The sequence below is a fragment of the Pelmatolapia mariae genome, linkage group LG15 (assembly GCF_036321145.2).
Source record: "Pelmatolapia mariae isolate MD_Pm_ZW linkage group LG15, Pm_UMD_F_2, whole genome shotgun sequence".
Lineage (NCBI taxonomy): Eukaryota > Metazoa > Chordata > Actinopteri > Cichliformes > Cichlidae > Pelmatolapia > Pelmatolapia mariae.
In genome coordinates this window covers 25,318,644-25,336,450 of record NC_086240.1, presented here as the reverse complement: position 1 = coordinate 25,336,450, position 17,807 = coordinate 25,318,644, and the positions used below count along the sequence as shown (strand labels likewise).

General features: G+C 38.7%; 2 protein-coding genes across 2 annotated transcripts; one reads left to right on the top strand and one right to left on the bottom strand.

Moving 5' to 3' along the window:
* Positions 1 to 5,933: 5,933 nt before the first annotated feature.
* LOC134643414 (hepatocyte nuclear factor 3-beta-like) lies at positions 5,934 to 8,954 on the bottom strand. The gene is made up of 2 exons (XM_063495763.1): positions 8,880 to 8,954; positions 5,934 to 7,001 (listed from the first exon to the last, which is right to left on the bottom strand). The coding sequence occupies exons 1-2, from the start codon at positions 8,952 to 8,954 to the stop codon at positions 5,934 to 5,936; spliced, it is 1,143 nt and encodes a 380-aa protein (XP_063351833.1).
* Positions 8,955 to 15,149: 6,195 nt separating this feature from the next.
* On the top strand, positions 15,150 to 17,076 carry LOC134643525 (protein CEBPZOS-like). The gene is made up of 4 exons (XM_063495939.1): positions 15,150 to 15,291; positions 15,912 to 16,029; positions 16,119 to 16,163; positions 16,787 to 17,076. The coding sequence occupies exons 2-4, from the start codon at positions 15,912 to 15,914 to the stop codon at positions 16,867 to 16,869; spliced, it is 246 nt and encodes an 81-aa protein (XP_063352009.1). The 5' UTR covers positions 15,150 to 15,291; the 3' UTR covers positions 16,870 to 17,076.
* Positions 17,077 to 17,807: the final 731 nt, after the last annotated feature.

The following is a 17,807-nucleotide window of genomic DNA, read 5'->3' as shown; positions in this document are numbered from 1 at the left end:
ATTTCCATGTGGAGCTGCATGTTTTTCCTTTACCTTTTCTGCCATCAGGGAAAAAACAACCTTTGACATCTGCAGATTAAATCTGATCCTGAGCTTTCGATACAACTTTTTATTGAGGAATTATTGTGATTAGCTGTCAAGAAAAGACTTCCAGTCAACAGTTTATTCAGCATCCAGTTGTTTTCTGGGTTGTTATTTGGTGAGTTTGAGAATAAGATTGTGGTTTTGGTTTCAAGAACATCAAAGTGGACATATTCTGCTCATTTGCACCTTTAAAACCTGGACTCTGAATCATGCAAAGCTGCCCCTGTAAAGCTCAAAATAATCCTTTGTATCTTATACTTGGCCTTGGTGCTGCCCCTTAGTTGATCCTGTCTCTTTTAGCTCCTCCCCTTTTGAACTAATTTTGATCTGATTGGCTGCCCCTCACTAGCAGCGCTGTTAAAAATCAGGTGGGCGGGACTTTTGTGCTCACAGTTGTGTATCTGAGCTGATCATAGGCTGATATCGTTCAAGCCAAGAATAGTAAACAGATATTGATTACTGCAGTTATTCATAGATTATTGATTAATTTATGGATTAATAAACAGCATCCCAGTCTGGATGCATGTTTACATGTTTACTGGATTAATTCATCTCCCTCATCCATAGTCTTAATTAAAGAGTTTGTGTTCTTCATGTTATTTTATTGGGGGGGGTATTTTTTATGGCGTAGCTTTGCACACACCTTAAAAATTTTACACCTAAACACTGTTTTTCTCTCCTTTGTGCTTCACTGATGGTGCTTTAAAGATTGATATTAAAGTTTTACGACCAGATACTGAAGCTGAAACTGTGTCACCAGAAATGTAAAGAGCTTTGTCTTAAAAATGAAACTTCACACAGGATCAGCAGGCACCAATCCTGTGTGAAGTTAATAAGCAACCTGCAGTGTCTGTAGACGGCTTTTCTCCTAAACCTTTGCAGACAGCTCATGAAAACCTCGCCGGTGTCGTTTCACTCTTTTCTTCTGACACCTCCACCTTCAGAAACAGCCTGTTGTGTCCCTCTTCCAGCACACAACCTGTGTTTTACAATCAGAGTCAGTATGATTGGCTCAGAGGTGCGGCAAGCTATTTTTTTTAAAGACTAACCTATATTGCTCAGGTCAGCTTTGTTTGATTTCGCAACAACTAAACTCTTACAGCAGGTAGAGGCAGGCACCAGTCACGCCGGCGCACAATTAAACAAACACACTGATTTCCGTGTCAAATATTCAATGCACACGGATGGAGTCTTGACCTTGTTTGAAGCTGTAAGTCATGCAAAATGGCCCGCTTTAGTCTTTGAAGATATTGTTTACTCATGGCTTTGTGCACAGAGTGAAGCTGCAGGATTTTAAACTGTAAATGAACCACATTCATACGGAGCTTTTAAAGAGCTTTCAGTCACAGATTCAATCAGTTCTTTAAAAATACTTGGAGCTGTTTTCAGACTTCTTCTTTTTTTGCCACAGCCCATTTCTAATCATTGCCAATAAGAAAAGGATCCAAATTAAATTTTTTAATAAAATAAAAAAAATGCATTACACAAAAAGCAAAGTTTGTTATATTTCTGTTCATTAATTACATTTATTAGCCCCAGCTTCACTCCACGTTTCCCCTGGATGTCTGCAGTGGCTCGATGCCCACCAGAGAGGCAGCTCTCGGAAACAGATAGCCTACAATTTGAAAAGACTATAGGTGACTACAAAAGGAAGCTTTGGTACAGAAGGACAAGTGGTACAAATGTGCTTTGGGGGTTTTGTCCAAAATGAAAGCGACAACAGTTCTAGTTAATCTATTAGCCAGAAGACTGAGTTCCTCTTGTGTACATTCTTATTTTTGAAGTATTCAGTTGGTAAAATAAACTTCGGAGGACACCGTCATGGGCTCTTTTTCAAAACTATCTATAAAAACAATTGAAAAAACCACTAAAACTGATGAACTGACTCATCCTGATGCTTGTAGTAACTCATAAATGATATAAAGCATACATCACACCCCGCACACCACAGCGTCTTTATTTGGATATGGTGAAGCATCGTTCTGCATATATTTTCATATTAATGAGGGAAAACTGATCTCCTTCCCTTTGCAAGCTAAGTTCAAATTGATATGAGTATAAAGTACACAGAGACAAAATGCTGACATTAAAAAAATAAAAAGGATAATTAATGTGCTGACTGGAAGAAAATTGATTTTTTTTTTTCTAAAAGGAACTCGATAGCTAAAGAAGAAAATGTACACACTCTACAGGGTTGGGTTTGTTTGTTTGTTTGTTTTGTTGTTTGTTTGTGGAGATGATCCATTTACACTGTGGAGCATCTTTCTGCATCAGCTGAAATATTACTGAAGCTCTGTTACTGTCAGCAAACTCGTCCTTTTGTGGCTTTTGGAGTGTTTGGACAGTAAAATCAGACCATCGAGACATTGTAGAATATTTTCCTTATTTTTATAACATTTAATAAACTGATTAAAATGATTGATCAAGAAAATAATCAGCACTTTTTTCTTGTTTAAGTTCTATTTTTTGGCTGGAGTTCTGGAACCTGGCACCTTTAAATTTCATAAACTCGGGTGACTTATTAAACATCAAAACAGCTGCAGCCTGGTTTCCAGTGAGTCTGTACAATATATGTGACCAATGATACCGCAATAATATTCATTTTTAATGGATTTTATTATGTTGTTTGTGCTATGTACAGAAGATAAACAATTAAAAACGAAAAGAAAATGTCAAATAGAAGATGTAGATCTCAGTGGAGATGCAGGGAACACCTAGAAAATTAAAAAAAAAAAAAAAAAGAAGAAGAAGAAGCTGAGTTTTTATAAGCACAACAACAGTAAACAATAACAACAACAACATCTCCAATATGTGAAGGTCTTTTTTTTTCCTTATACAGGATTTTCCCCCAAAAACATCTCAAACCAGGTTTATTATTAGTACATTTTTTTAAGTAAGTAAAAATGATTTATTTTTCTAATCTTGTTAGTTTGCTTACTAATTTTAGGAAGAAGTCACCTGACCTTTTTTGTTGTCAGTCTGCCTCAATTTGCATTACACCCCCAAACCCTAATCCTAAACCTCGGGGTTAGGGTATCGTTTTTTATTAGAGTCAGTTAGATCTTTTTTTCCTTGATTGCCAAAACCTTGTGGAATAATTTTAAACATTAAACACTCTGGTGTGTAATTTAGGGTTAGGATAATTGAGACATCACAGGGTTAAATTCCAGGAGTTTATGCATGAAAACAAATGACTTCATCATCAGGGTGAGCGGGTGTGATGTGCACATTAAAACAGATTATTACCCAAACAAAAGATGCAACATCATCCTGATATTAAACAGAGCTGAACTGGCTCTTTACACTCAGCCTCTCACATCAGGAGCGAAGCAAACATGACAGAGGACCGCAGAGTGAAGCGTGAATATGTGTGTTGGCTCAGCAGGAACAATAGGAAACAAGATTATTTAAAGACAGTAGAGGAGCCTCCCACCATAAGCACACCATACAAACAAGCTGAAAATGTGCAAAGTGATGCATAAAAATTCACCAGAATGCAGAAAATGAAAAACCCTCACTGAATGTCGTCATTCCTACTCTGCCATATGTTTTTCACATCAGTGCTTAACCTGTTGTAGTTTTTTAAATTTCATGTATAAATATGTGAGTTCAATTTATTTAAAGCATTCGGCTTATTTGAGCCAGAACGTCTTTGTGCTGAATAACTGTTTTCTTGACTGTGACCATGTGACCCGTGAAGCCTGTTATCTGCAGTTCAACATCACTTCTGTGTGACATTAATGTGCTTTAGGAGGAGAGCTTGTCACCTTTTCATGGGCTATTGTTCCAGTTGTTATCTGCTTTTATGTTATCTGTGACCCTGCGGGTGATAATCAAGCCATTTAGTGCTAATGCTGCCTCAGAGTTTACTCACAGTCTTTATCTCAGTAACATGTTTTGCACCTTTAAGGATACTGCAGCTCAGCTCACCCTCTGTGGTATTCCTGTTAGGCAGAAGATATTTGTATCCTTTATAATTTAGTATCTTAATATACAAAAACTGACATAAAAAAAGTTGCATTAATTTAATAAACACCCCAAAAGTATTTATTGATTTACTTCTAAAAGCAGACTTTAATAGACTTACTTTTATGCAATGTTATTTTTTAATGTTTCTTTGATCACTTTAACTTTTTAAAAATTATTTATGCATCAGTGTTTAAATCTACTGTACTTTTTTGCATTAAATTAAACATTTTATCTTATTCTGTTTCATTTTTAGGCAAATGTGTAGTTTTTTGTTTGAGTTTAATATTCTGCTTGTGCTTGTCTGTAAAGCGTGTTTAATTATATATAGGTTATTTGGAGATGGGCTGGCATTTGTGCAGATTTTTTTCTAGTATTATTGACTCCTTAATGCTTTATATGCCTCACATCTGAACCTGAAGCTTCCTTAGAGAAACCAAACATAACCTCAGACGCATGTGTTTGTATTGTAGGAAGAAGCCGAAGAACACAGAGAAGAAGAAAAAAGGGAGAACAAAGACCCGAGGAAGATTTGACGGTGTAGAATTGATATTTCACCTAATTTCGCTTTGTATTTGGCCAAACACGGGACATTCCACCTTAAAAAATAAGAAAAAATGAACAAATATGCATATTTTACTGCTTGGGAAAGTTTGTGCATCATTTTAGCCCTCAAAAAGGTGCACATAATCACCTTGAGGTCCAATAATCTAACCGAAAACAATTATTAAAATCATTTCGGTCACACTCCAGTTTTATATCAGTAAATACATAATAATTTTCTTTTACCGTAAAAAAGCACAACAACCTGAAATCTTTCTCTTCTTTAACTCTGGAGCTACAAAAGGACAAAACATTCCGACTCATACTTTTTGGAATTAAAAGAAGCTCCACTGTGAATCTTTACTTTTAATTTTCACACCTGTGCAGCCATGCTGGCATCACCACTCCTGAAACAGCAGCACATTTTAGAAAAAACCTAAGATGTTACACACCCCTGAGGAGTACATTTGTGTATGTTATATCTGTTGGTATGCTGGGATCATCTGTTACAGACTTCTGAGCACAAATGTTTGATGAGCCAACATCTTCAGGAAGACACTCATGTGAAACAAGAATCTCAAGAATCTTTTTTTACCTTTCAAAACGACTTTGTCTGCCAAAGCAGGAACACTGAGATCCTGCTTTGTCTTCCAGAACCTGTAGAACATTTATTTATTCTCAATTTTATGTAAATACTGAGATTTTTAAATAATGTTTTGGACTAATGATGAAGAATTATGCAATTGTTAGTCATAAATGGAAAAGTGTGAAAAACATACATTAAAAAAATATACAACCTCATTGCAGGAAAATATAAATGCATGTGTGCAGGCCTCCACTAGCATTTACAAAGGATCTTCCAGGATGTTGTGAGCTCCTAGTAATCTTCTCCACATAAAATGGTCTTTAAATGTTCCTTAAAGATCCCTCAAAGTGAGAAAGATGGATCCATTGAGTTCTTGAATCTTTATGGAGAGGTTTTCCTAAAGTCATCCTCAGAATAGCTTGAAAGTATCTGACGTTGGGTGGAAGGTTTTTAAAAATTCTGTTTAATAGACAATTGTCAATTGTGTTATTCTGTTGTGCTTAGATATATGTATACACACAAAGAGGTCAAATTTAAGGGAAAACAAACCTTATAAGTAATTTTTTTGCTGCTTGAGTGGGCCCCGTTATCCTGTCCGGTTTAACCTTTGAGAACCTTCAGCTGAATAAAAACGACACAACAAAGATTTCATATGAAGCTTTTTATCAGATGGATGAAAAACAGGGGAATGGCCCTTTATCACATATACATATGTACAGATCAGAGTTTTTGCAGTGAGGAGTCCGGCGTGGCCTCAGGAGGAGTTCATTATGGGCCTGCCGTACACGCCGTGATAGTACCCGCTGTCGCTGTGCGCGGGCTCCAGGCCGGGTTTAGCCGCCATCAGAGCCCCGGACACCGGGCAGCCGTAACCTCCGTACTGCACCACCGGCTCCAGCTTGTGGTGCTGCGGCTCCGACATGAGGTTGTTGATGGAGAATGGGTGGTTGAAGGAGTAGTGGGTGTGGTAGGGATCCGTTTTCAGGTGCGCGGCCTCGTGCAGCAGCAGCGGGTGCGGGTGGTGCGAGAGCAGGTGCTGTGTGTGCGTGAGCGGGGAGGGCACGCGCACTGGGCTTAAGGCTGGCGGTTCTCCCCGATGGGGTTTGAGGTCGGCGCCCTTTCCGTCAGATGACGGAGGTGACGATGAGGAGGAGGAGGAGGAGGGCGGGGAGTCCGAACCTCTGCCCGGCGCACCGGCCTCACAGCCCGGCTCGCTGTCCGCCTTCTTCCCGCACTTAAAGCGCTTCTGCCGCCGCAGGTAGCAGCCGTTCTCGAACATGTTCCCGGAGTCCGGGTGCAGCGTCCAGAACGAGCCCTTCCCCGGCTTGTCAGGCGCGCGCGGCACCTTGATGAAGCAGTCGTTGAAGGAGAGCGAGTGGCGGATGGAGTTCTGCCAGCGCTGCTGGTTCTGCCGGTAGAACGGGAACAGGTCCATGATCCACTGGTAGATCTCGTTGAGCGTCAGCATCTTGCTGCCGGACTGCTGGATCGCCATGGTGATCAGGGAGATGTACGAGTACGGCGGCTTGGCGTGCGTGTAGCTGCGCCGGTAGGCCTTGGACTCCCGTGGTCTGATGGCGCAGGCCTGCCCGTACACCGGGCTCATCACCGGCACGTTCCCGTACGGCGGCGGGCTCATGGGGCTCATGCTGGGCGGCAGCGCGGCGGCCCCGGCGCTCTGCGTCATTCCGGAGGCCACCGAAGAGCCGCTCACCCCGACCGGGTGGCTCACGTAATGCGCGTTCATGTGGCCGGTGCCCGTCATGCCAGGCGTGCCCATGTAGGTGCTCATGGAGTTCATGTTGGCCGCTGGGGGGTAACACTGCGACACAGAGAAAGCCAATTAACATTAATTAATGCACGAGGACACACACACTGAGTTTAATCCCTAAATAATTCAATTTAATTTAAAGTTAACAGCCTGATAATGTCGCATAAACACACAATAGTAAACCCAGCGGATTTATTTCAGCCTGACACAAAGATCAGAGTCAGAAAAGACCAAAACAGGCCAAAAAAGAGCGGAATCAGTGTTACGATCAGTGTTCTATCACTGATCGTAAAGTCTAAAAATAGTGAAATGAGTGAAAAAAGGAGGCTGGAAACTTGAAAAATACACATAAAAACTCCAATAAAGCGTCACAGCAGGCGCAGAGATAAAAATACACCAAAGCTTCTGATTAGTTTCAAATAACTGATCGGAAGTTATTTAAAACAGTCAAAACTGCTCACGAGATTCTGATTATTATAATAAAGACTAAGACTGACTTTCTGTTTGATTTTCCAATCACCCAGTTTAACAGTAGCCATGTTTTTAGGGTTTCTAATACACCTGCATTCCTCTGTCTAATTCATCCATAACTCCTGTTATTAAAGATATTAATTGAGCTGTATTTGCTATAATCCGAGTCCGTCCATATCTTTAAATCTATAAGCACGCACATCCTTGTAAAGGCTGCTTTCACTCCGTGGTTTTCTTGTTCAAGGTGAAGTCCAAACCTTCCACTTTACCTCTCTGTGACGTGTTTATACTTTATTTTTATTTTTTTTTAAATAGACCCGAGCTCACGCGCAGGGTGTGGGGACCACTGGTGATGTTAAATAAATCACTAATGCAACTTTTAGAGGGGACAATTTTATTTGAATAGAACAAAATTATCACGAGAATTACAATTTTAAAAAAGGTTTTTCACTTTAGATGTATAAAAATTTTATTCAGCAAAAACGTCCAAGGAAATTATTTTTCTAACTAAAATAAAATCTTTTTTTGTCTTTTTTTTTTAAAAAAAATACATTTTTAGATAAATATTCCACATTTATTTTTCTTATTTTATTCTCTTGTTAACTGATTTTAACGCTTTTGTTTTATTAACCCAGAAAATTCTTTGTGAATTAAAATCAGTTACACAGAGTTTTAACAGGAAGTCAAGGCGCTTGTTAAAATCTGTCCCTCAAGAATGAAAAGCTTGTATGAAATTTCGTAAATCCTGCAGAAAAATAAAGGTGACGTTTAATCGCGTAAAAACGTACATTTTGTTGCCCGTGTGTGTCCTCGCTGGCAGCTGCAGCCATTTTTCTATTGCTCGGTGTTTGTTTTGCAGTTATGATCGAATTTAAAGCAGGTATCGTTTTTAAGTGTTAGTTACAGTTTAGATTATTTGACACAGCCGAGTATTGAAGGTCAAACAGCCTCCCGATTTTCGCTTTAATTACCTGGATTTCTAAGAACAAACTAGATCCCAGTTTAACAAATTCTACTGCAAATATTTAGTTAGTTTACTTAAAATGAAAAACATGGCTCCTTGTTTTTACTTGAAATCCAGCCGAAGAGTGGCTCCTTTGACAAACTCAACATGCTCTAAAACGACTTTAAAAACTCTTTAATCTCTAATTTTATTAAACTAAACTTTTGCCTACACTCAATAATACTAATAACTGGTTATACTTTTATATGAAACATTCAAACTGTGCGTAACGTCTGGGGTAAATTGTGTAGGCTCGGTACAGCTGAGCCTCTCAGATTCCAGCTCAGATCCTGTAAGTGACCCTCAGTTATCGTTTTTCCATCACTGAGATTTTCCGGCCCGTGATCGGGTTTTATCTGCCTCCTCTGCGGGGAAACCTCTGCCTCTGATCGATATTTAACCAATAAGCCAACGTCCCCACTGACTGATAACACCCACGGGTGAAATTCACGGACCTCGGGCTCTGCGTAGTAGTAGCTGCTGCTCCAGTCCGGATGCTCGTGTCCCTCCATTTTAACGGCGCTCAGCATCGTGCACGCTCCAGCTCCAGATTCATCCAAACAGCTCCACGCAAGGCTGGAAAACAACCACGTGAACCCCACCTGTCCTCAGCTGGCAGCCGGTACCGGGCCGCTGGATCCCGCCTGTCTGTTTATCACCGGAGCTGCTGCCTCTCACCTGCGCGCGCACTGTGGCCGGCGGACGGTTTGTGCGCACTGAGCGTCTGCGACACCTGCTGCTCGCTGCTGCGCAGCCGCTGTCCAATCAGCCGCCTGCATCCCAGGGCCGGGTAATAAACTCCCCGAGGGGGGTGGGTACGTATGCTCAGCTGGGCCCCTGTAGGAGGCTCACAGCAGATTCAGGTTTAATTTTGACTCTCAAAAAATAATTAAAAGTGAAAAGAATTAAAGAAAAATGGCACCAAATCTGCCGCACAGTCCACTAGCAACGAAAATGGACAGAATCAGATCCACAGATTCGTGCTCTGGATTTTTTTAGTTCAAATCAGCAGGATTTTCTATCAACATTTCTACTGATTCATGTCCATTTAAACAGGTGGATTTTCTCCCAAATTAAAGAACAAAAAAAGTCCACATTTGGTAGTTTTAAAGATTTCTCTTATTTTCTGTAACTCATTTCATGCATCAAAATGATCACTATTACACGTTTTTTCTGTTTTACACCTAAGGTGTGTTTTCTTTTGTTTTTCAGTCTCATCTTCAACTTTTGTTTGGTTACATTTTGCCATAAAATTGGTTTGTGTTACGTTCTGTATTTTTATTTTTTATGTAAACATTTAAAACTTCATTTAAAACATTTAAAACGTCTCTTTCAACAGAGTGATAAGCTAGCATAAAGTTAGCAGCATCTAAGCACAGAGTATTAACACTGGTGAAGTATTAAGATATAAGAGTTACATTACAGATGCATATAACAAATCAAAAGGGCAAAAAATGAGAGCAGGGATATCGGGTGCAGGGCAGTAAAGTATGAGGCCATCTCTGGGTATACATGCAGAGGAAAACCAGGGGTCACTGTATTGTATAGGCACTGGATGGAAGCTTTTCTTGTGAAGGTGGTCTGACCAAAAGACATTTTTCTGTCTTTATGATATAAAGGATGTGCTAGTTTGTTTAGTATGTATAATTTCAACCAAGAATCCTCAAGAATTTAGATTTACATACAGTGGTTTTAAATACCAAAACGATGCCAGTTAATATCATAATCCTCATGTTTACAATTCAAGGCCAAGGGACCAGATCAGGCCTCTATTAATCCAGAATCATGAAGCTTGAGGTTCTCACAAAATTTTGGCCCACCTATACGCTTGAGTTAATGAATGCACAGAGTGGAAATACACATTTTTCTTTCATTTTAAGAATAACGCGTGTCTCAAATGTAGTTTATGAAGCTCAAAAAGCTGTAGGAGTGAAAAAACACAAAACATGCTGGTTCCAGAGAGGCTGATCTTTAATGTCTTTATATAACCGTGAAATATGAACCTTTCCCTTTGTGTGAAAGTGTTTAGTTCCCGGCAGAGTGGAGACTGCCCAGGATCTCCTCCTTCCTTTTCAGCTGCAGGGTTCACTGTTTGTGCCCTGACAGTGTGTGTTTACCTGCCGGTGAATCTGAAAGGATAGCCGGCACACACAGCCGAGGTGAAGGAACAAGAGGAGCTGGACCACCATGCTCTCTGCACACAGCCGCTGTTTTATCTTCTGTGGCCATCAAACATGACCACAAATATTTCCCTTCATTTGTTGGTTGCACATGAAGACCGAGAGGGGGTCGAAGTGTTTATCAAAGCTGTGACACAACGAAGGGCTTCCCTCACCTGCACAGGATCACTAAAAGTATTTACAAGTCATAAGTTATGGATTAAACATTGACAGAAGACTTTAAAGAGGCTTCAGATACAACAGAGGAAGACTTAACGAAGAATCAGTGGGCATGAAGGATCTGTGGCCAGGAAGGAGATCTTCCTCACACGTGACGTACCTGTAAAAATTTGCAAATCTTTATTATTAGCTTTAAATCTTTTATTTAAACAGGTAGTCTCATTGAAACTGAAACCTCTTTTTTTTAAAAACATACAAAAATCGAGAGTTACCTTACTAAAAGTCACTTTATACATTATCATAAAATAAGAAAAACACACACAAGATTCTTTACAGGTACGAACCTTTAAAATGTCCCAGTGAAATGAGTTTTTTTTATTTTTCTCTCACTGAAAACTTCACCTCCACATGAACAGAGTCAACGTTTTGGGATTTCCTTACCTGGTAGATTGAGCGTGCACCAAGATATTTTTTTATTTTGCATCCTGAGATAAGATGGGCAAGTATGAGGAGAACATGGAACTGCCAGCTGTCTAGAGATCATCATGGGGAATAAATGATGAAAAATAGCTGTGATTTATTGATTTGTTATAAATATTTTATTTTCATCAGCTAAAAATGATAATGCTCCTTACTTTGCATCCACAGCCTCCAAATTCTTGACACAGGAAACAAACAGAGATGTTGTGTGCTTGATCGGCTCTTCATTACCCACCATACATATAACAATAATCTGAATGTTGTGATTTTTTTAAAATTGGCATCACCTCCTAACCCTGCTATAAATTCAGCGACAAAGCAGATAGAAACAGATTATTCTTTACTTCTTCTGACTACACCCAGCTCCCAAACATTATCCATGAACACTCTGTGTTTATTTGTGTGCATGAGTTCAGTGGGTCTCTGTCCTCCTGCCAGTCTGTGCTCTGTGTTGAAGGACACATCAGCTCCTAAAATGCATCACGAGGGCAGCAAAGAGAGAAGACTCCAGGAGGAGCTATAACTGGGGAAAGTGTGTCCTTTCCAAAAGTGTTTTTACCTTTAAGTATCACTAAATCATAACCACAACTGAGATATACAAACCACGGAGAGAGGAGGAGTCTTTAAACAACTTGTCCTTCATATTCATACATTTCTGCCTTCCAGCATTTGTCTGTGTGTCTGTGATTGCAAAAGTTTTTTTAATCTTCTCACATTGTGCCATGTAGTGAATTTAAATAACAGAAGTCCTATGGAAAAAAAATGTTATGATCACATCTGTATAATGAAAAAATTTCACATCATATTTAACTGACACGACTTTAAAATGAGGCTCCAACATGGAAACGTTTCATTTCTACAGAACAAAGACACTCTGTGGAAGAGAGCCAGAGATTAATAGTAACTAAGGAGGATTCAGGGTGACCTGGTCCAGCCCTAACTATATGCTTTATCAAAAAGGAAAGTTTTAAGCCTAATCTTAAAAGTAGAGACAGTGTCTGTGTCCTGAATCCAAACTGGGAGCTGGTTCCACAGAAGAGGGGCCTGAAAACTGAAGGCTCTCCCTCCCATTCTACTTTTAAATACTCTAGGAACAACAAGTAAGCCTGCAGTGTGAGTGTGAAGTGGTCTAATGGGGTGATATGGTACTATAAGGTCATTAAGATAAAATGGGGGCTGATTATTTAAGACCTTGTATGAGAGGAGCAGGACTTTAAATTAAATTCTGGATTTAACAGGGAGCCAATGAAGGAAAGCCAATACAGGAGAAATCTGCTCTCTCTTTCTAGTTTCTGTCAGTACTCTTGCTGCAGTGTTTTGGATCAACTCAAGGCTTTTCGGGGAGTTTTTAGGACATCCTGATAATAATGAAATACAGTAGTCCAGCCAAGAAGTGATAAATGCATGAACTAGTTTGAAGAGATGCTCAGAAAGGAGTTAAAGAAAGGAATCGAGGATGTGCAGTTGGCAGAGGAGGTGCTGTGGTGATTGTTCTTCCTGTTGTGCTTCATGGGCCATCGTGTTTGCAAGAAATCAACTGTTTGATTAGCCATTCTTTGTAAGTGTGGACATACAATTTATATAAACTGTATGAATCCCACATTATGGAAATTCCCTTGTTACAGCAGCAGAGGAAGAAGCGATAGGAAGAGAAAGTGAATTAGAGATATAATAGAAAAAATGGAAAAATGAACAAGTACTATTACCTGTATAGTATCGTATACACTGTGATTGTTTATATGTATAGAAAGTGCAGTGGAAGTAATAATGTACTATACACGTATTTTTTTAGACTGTATAAATGATGTGTGCTGTACATACAATACACATATCATAGATGGCAGTATTTCAGATGGATGTCAGCAGCTGTAAGGCTGTAATTTTTATTTATTTTATTTATTTTGTTGATCACATAAATTGCCTAAAGGTTTTTATTGTTTTTTTTTAAAACTTTTTGTTTTATTCAAAATTTAAAAAATAAATAAATAAAAACTCACAACTTTATTAACAGCAACCCACTACACATATTTACAGTAAATTGCAGTATTTGCATTGTACATTCAAAAATCACAAATTATTAAGTGTTGCCATGGTTATTTCAGTTGTGTTGCATGCTGAGGATATATTTTGCTGTTTCCGTTGTTTGAATGTTTGTGTGAGATGGTCAGGGTGAGGACATGTATTTATATTTAACAATAACAAGCTGTTTGTGGAGATTAATTAGAAACACTAAAATTAAAGCAAAAATGGTGGTAGATACTGTAATTACTGTAAAATCCTCTGTGGTTATGTGTTTAGCAACATTTGTGCTGTTTCACCAGCTGAAATTTGACTTTTAAAGTATTTTCACAGAATATATTCCACCATCATGCCTGATTATAGATGTGTTATGTGACAAATGTGACTTAAGAATGGACAAAAGGAAACTGTATGTGGAAGAAAGTAGTAAATAATTTTAGAAATTAAACACCTTTGTTGAAGACCTCTGATGCCCTCTGAGTGCAGTGGCTTTTAATGAGTTTCCAGCCCTGCAGAGGACTCTTTTCCAGCTCCTATTTCTGCACCTAATCATGCTGTAAAGTGAGGTTTTGTGACCCAGGTGAGCAAATATTGTCTCTTAGTCTAAACCCGTTTGGCTGCTGCTCTGCTGAGATTCCTGCAGGAATAGCAGCTGTAAAACCGAGGCAGCCTCTGGGAAAACTGGGAATCTAACCTGCAGCTGGTGCTCATTCAGCTAAGTCTATATCAACGAAATGACATTAGATTTTAATTTCCTCAAAAAAAAAAAAAAAAGAAAAAAGAAAAAAACAAAACAGAAATTGCAGGTGTCTTCAGTGGAATCTGCTCATGAAAGTGAATCCTTTCCTTTCGACTGCTTCTCAACTAAAAATTTAAAACAATTATTCAGACTTTCATCAGGTGCATCAGGTGTTTTATTAGACGTACCCCTTGTTTTTATGACAGGAGCTGTCATCTTGTTTTGTTCATCTTGCCACAACGCTGACACCTCCTGGTAACATCCCATAACTACAATGATTAAATCACAATTCAACGTCAGAATTTCAACTGGCCGAAATTCTGTTGTTATGATAATAAAAAGAAAATATATATAGCAAAAACAGTAATAAAAGAAGCTTTTAGAGCAGTAAGAGTTGATTCTATCTTGGGTTTGTTTTTGTTTTTTTATTATCACAGGGAGGGAGAGGGAGGGAGAAAAGGTGACATTATCTAAGACAGTTTTTGTATTTCTAAAAACAAGGCACTCGTGCTTTGTCCTTTTCATCAGTTATTTTTTTATTCATACAATTAACCCCTTAGGTGACCGGACAACCGATAAGATGGGTGAGGCCAACATTCAGCTTTTCTTGTAAGGTCTTTTTTTTCTTTTTTAGTGAGTATATAAAATTTAAAATTTCAGATTATTCATCTTTTCACAGAGAATTCAGCTAAATAGTTTTTATTCAAACTGTGCATTCATTTTTATTTTTTATTTTCTGTGTTGCTTTGCTTTCGATTAATTTTCATTTATGTATTGTGATATCTAGTTTGTCAATAAATAAATAAATACAATAACATAGTCAAGAATAAATTATTATTAATTATTATAGCAAGGAGCTGTTACGTGTTTGTTCTTTACTAGTGATTATATTGATTTGATGAAAAAAATTAATAGAAAATAATTTAATAATTATTTAAAGTCTTAGTTAATTTATCAAATTACTATTTTATTGAATAAAAGATAGAATTATCAAATGTAAAGGAGCCTCTTTTAGCCGTGTTATCACTAAAAGCTGCTGCCTTTATACTTACGGTAGTGTAAACAGCAGTTTTAATGGTTTTATGAGGTAAGGACGCCAAAAAAAAGTCGATATGTCCCTACCGAGCTTCCGTACACCGGAAGCAGTGTGTTAGTAGTTTGCTGTGGTTGTTACAAGGGCAGAAGATTTGTTTCTGCGAGCATTTTACTCTACTAATACAATTTATAGTGCTCTGATTTAGATTTAAAGCAGTTATTCATTTATCTCAAGTACCACAGATCTAATATAAGGTAAGTTCAGACGTAACAAAGGCGTTAAATAAAACGCCTTCAGTTCAAAACGAAGAAATAAGCGACCGTTTGCTAACATATTGATGTTTCCTGAGTGCCCAGCATGTTGTGTCATGCTGTCATTAAACAAACGCGTTAAGGTTGCGATGTTCTTGAGCTCAATCATGTGTCAGCTTCAGGTTGAAAATCCAACTCGGAATTTTATTTTGGAAGAGTGGCAAACTATTTTCAAAATAAAGTTACAGCCTTTTTCTTCTGTCTGAATTTAATATAAAATATTGACGATCTGTTGTTTTTGTTATAGGTTTTAAATGTACAAAATTACATATAATCACAATGAAATAAGGTATTCTCATTCTAATCTGTTCTAATATATGTGCAGACATTATTTTAACTTTCACTGAAAAGCGAGGTCTGCTGTCTGTTATCTGTACTAGAGGGCAGAGCTGAGTACCTCTGTGTAGCAGTGAAATAAAATAAAAATATTCTATCAGGAAAGTTAGATGCAGTGTAATGAATTAATGTGACCTTCATAATGGAGGCAAAATGAAAGAAGTGAACACGCTGTCTATCCCTGTTTTTGTAAATAAAGTTGTTTGTATCTGTTGGTCTCCCCTCAGATGTCTCCTAAACCTCTGGAGCCACTGGCTAAGAAGCTAATGAAGGGCGTGATTGCTCTGGAGCTGCTGGGCGTCCTCGGGGCTTACGGTCTGTTTCACACGATGGACACCAGTCGAGGTATGAAATTATGACGTTAAATGGATCTGAAATAGGTCTGGCTTTATATCGTCCTAAATTTCCTGTTTTATATCCTGCACCACCTGCAGATTTCAGGAACACCATGAACAGGACGTTCCCATCCATCCTAGAAGGTAAGAAGAATCTCCAGGTTCAAACTGGGGCTTAGCAGAAGGCGTTTTTCAACTCTAATATGGACACTGGCTTCTTTCATAATAATAATTACTGTTTATATAGTACAAAGTGTGGTCCAGATTTAAAATCATTACTAAATGAGAAAATCAGAAACACACACACCACAGCCTGCACGACGTATGAAAATAAAAATGTCAGAGCAGAGATAACGTTGAAATGTACATACAACAGATGAAAATGAGGTCATATTTAAATCAATTAAAACCCAAGTTGGTGAAATAAATCAATTCATATGAAAATAAAAATGATTAGTGCAATTTCAGCAGAACAACAAAGTTTTATTGAAGTTCATCTGAAGATACCAACATGGCACCAAATAAAAGACAATATACATTAAATCAAGTAATGTGTTAAAGTATATTAGGTACACATTTACTGCAGAACAACCTGATTTTTTGAGCCATAAATTAAACAACATGTTTATAAACCTTCCTTCTGCTTTATGTGAACATCATATCATAATTTCTGTAAATTAATCAGCTGTACAGCTCTGCTGCCAGTCTCTCAACCCACAAATTTCCAACACAACAAAATTAATTTTGTGACATCCGCTTCCTCCCAGTTTACTACAAGTCCAACGAGTGGGCGGGGATCTACGGCATCCGAGAGAAAGACCAGGAGGCCTGGTCAGCCAAACAGGATTGAAGGTGTCCATCGACGTCATCGTCATTATCGCGTGCAGTGCCTTGGCGTCTGGAGCCTCCCACTTCGGCTGCTTCAGCACTGCACATCAGGAAAAAAGACGTCACTTCCTGTAAAGACTCATCCGATCTCATTCATTTATACAGGAATTGTCTTTCTCTCTGTGGAGAAGTTATTAAATGTGGCTGGTATCCAGCCCAGTCAAGGAAATCCTGCCTTTGTTGTTATTTTTTAAACACACATACTTTGTATATATTTGCTGCTGTATGAAGCAGCCAAACCCAAAAACCTCTTTTTGGGGGTTTTTGTCTCACACTTGGTACCCAAGTACAATCTCAAGTGGGGGTGATGATATGGTAAATGGACTGGTTCTTATGTAGCGCTTTTCTACTCTATATGAGCAGTCAAAGCACTTTATACAACTTATTCATTCACCCAATCACACAACCACTTTTTCTAACTGTCTAACATTCATACACATTCACACTCCGATGGATGCATTGGAGAGCAACATGGGGTTAGTATCTTGCCTAAGGATATTTGGCATGCAGCCTGGGATCGAACCACCAACCTTCCAGTAGCTGACCTGCTCTACCACCTGAGCTATAGCCACCGCCTTCCCCCTGACCTGACATCCTGGTTCCCTCTTGCCAGAGCATTTGTGGACTCACTGGTTGTAGACACCCTGGTCGGGAGTCAAACTGCTCACCTGAACTTCCAAAGGCGAGTGGTGTTACCACTATGCTATCGATCGATCAATCGATATACATATATATGTAGAGGTGTGTGTGTATATGTATTTGTGGACTTTCTTGATGTCCCTGTTACTCCCGCTTTTTCTTTGCTGACCTTTAGCGTTACATTCTTGTACTTCCTCTTACTTTAGTTTGATATAACAGCTGTAAACTAACAATAGCCACAAGAGGTGTTATAGCTGTTGT

Bases quoted from the DNA above. Each gene is read 5' to 3' on its own strand.
- LOC134643414 (XM_063495763.1), bottom strand. From the start codon at position 8,954: ATGCTGAGCGCCGTTAAAATGGAGGGACACGAGCATCCGGACTGGAGC. The intron at 7,002-8,879 runs GTCCGTGAATTT...TCTGTGTCGCAG, and splicing joins ACTACTACGCAGAGCCCGAG to TGTTACCCCCCAGCGGCCAA.
- LOC134643525 (XM_063495939.1), top strand. From the start codon at position 15,912: ATGTCTCCTAAACCTCTGGAGCCACTGGCTAAGAAGCTAATGAAGGGC. The intron at 16,030-16,118 runs GTATGAAATTAT...CACCACCTGCAG, and splicing joins CACGATGGACACCAGTCGAG to ATTTCAGGAACACCATGAAC. The intron at 16,164-16,786 runs GTAAGAAGAATC...GCTTCCTCCCAG, and splicing joins GTTCCCATCCATCCTAGAAG to TTTACTACAAGTCCAACGAG.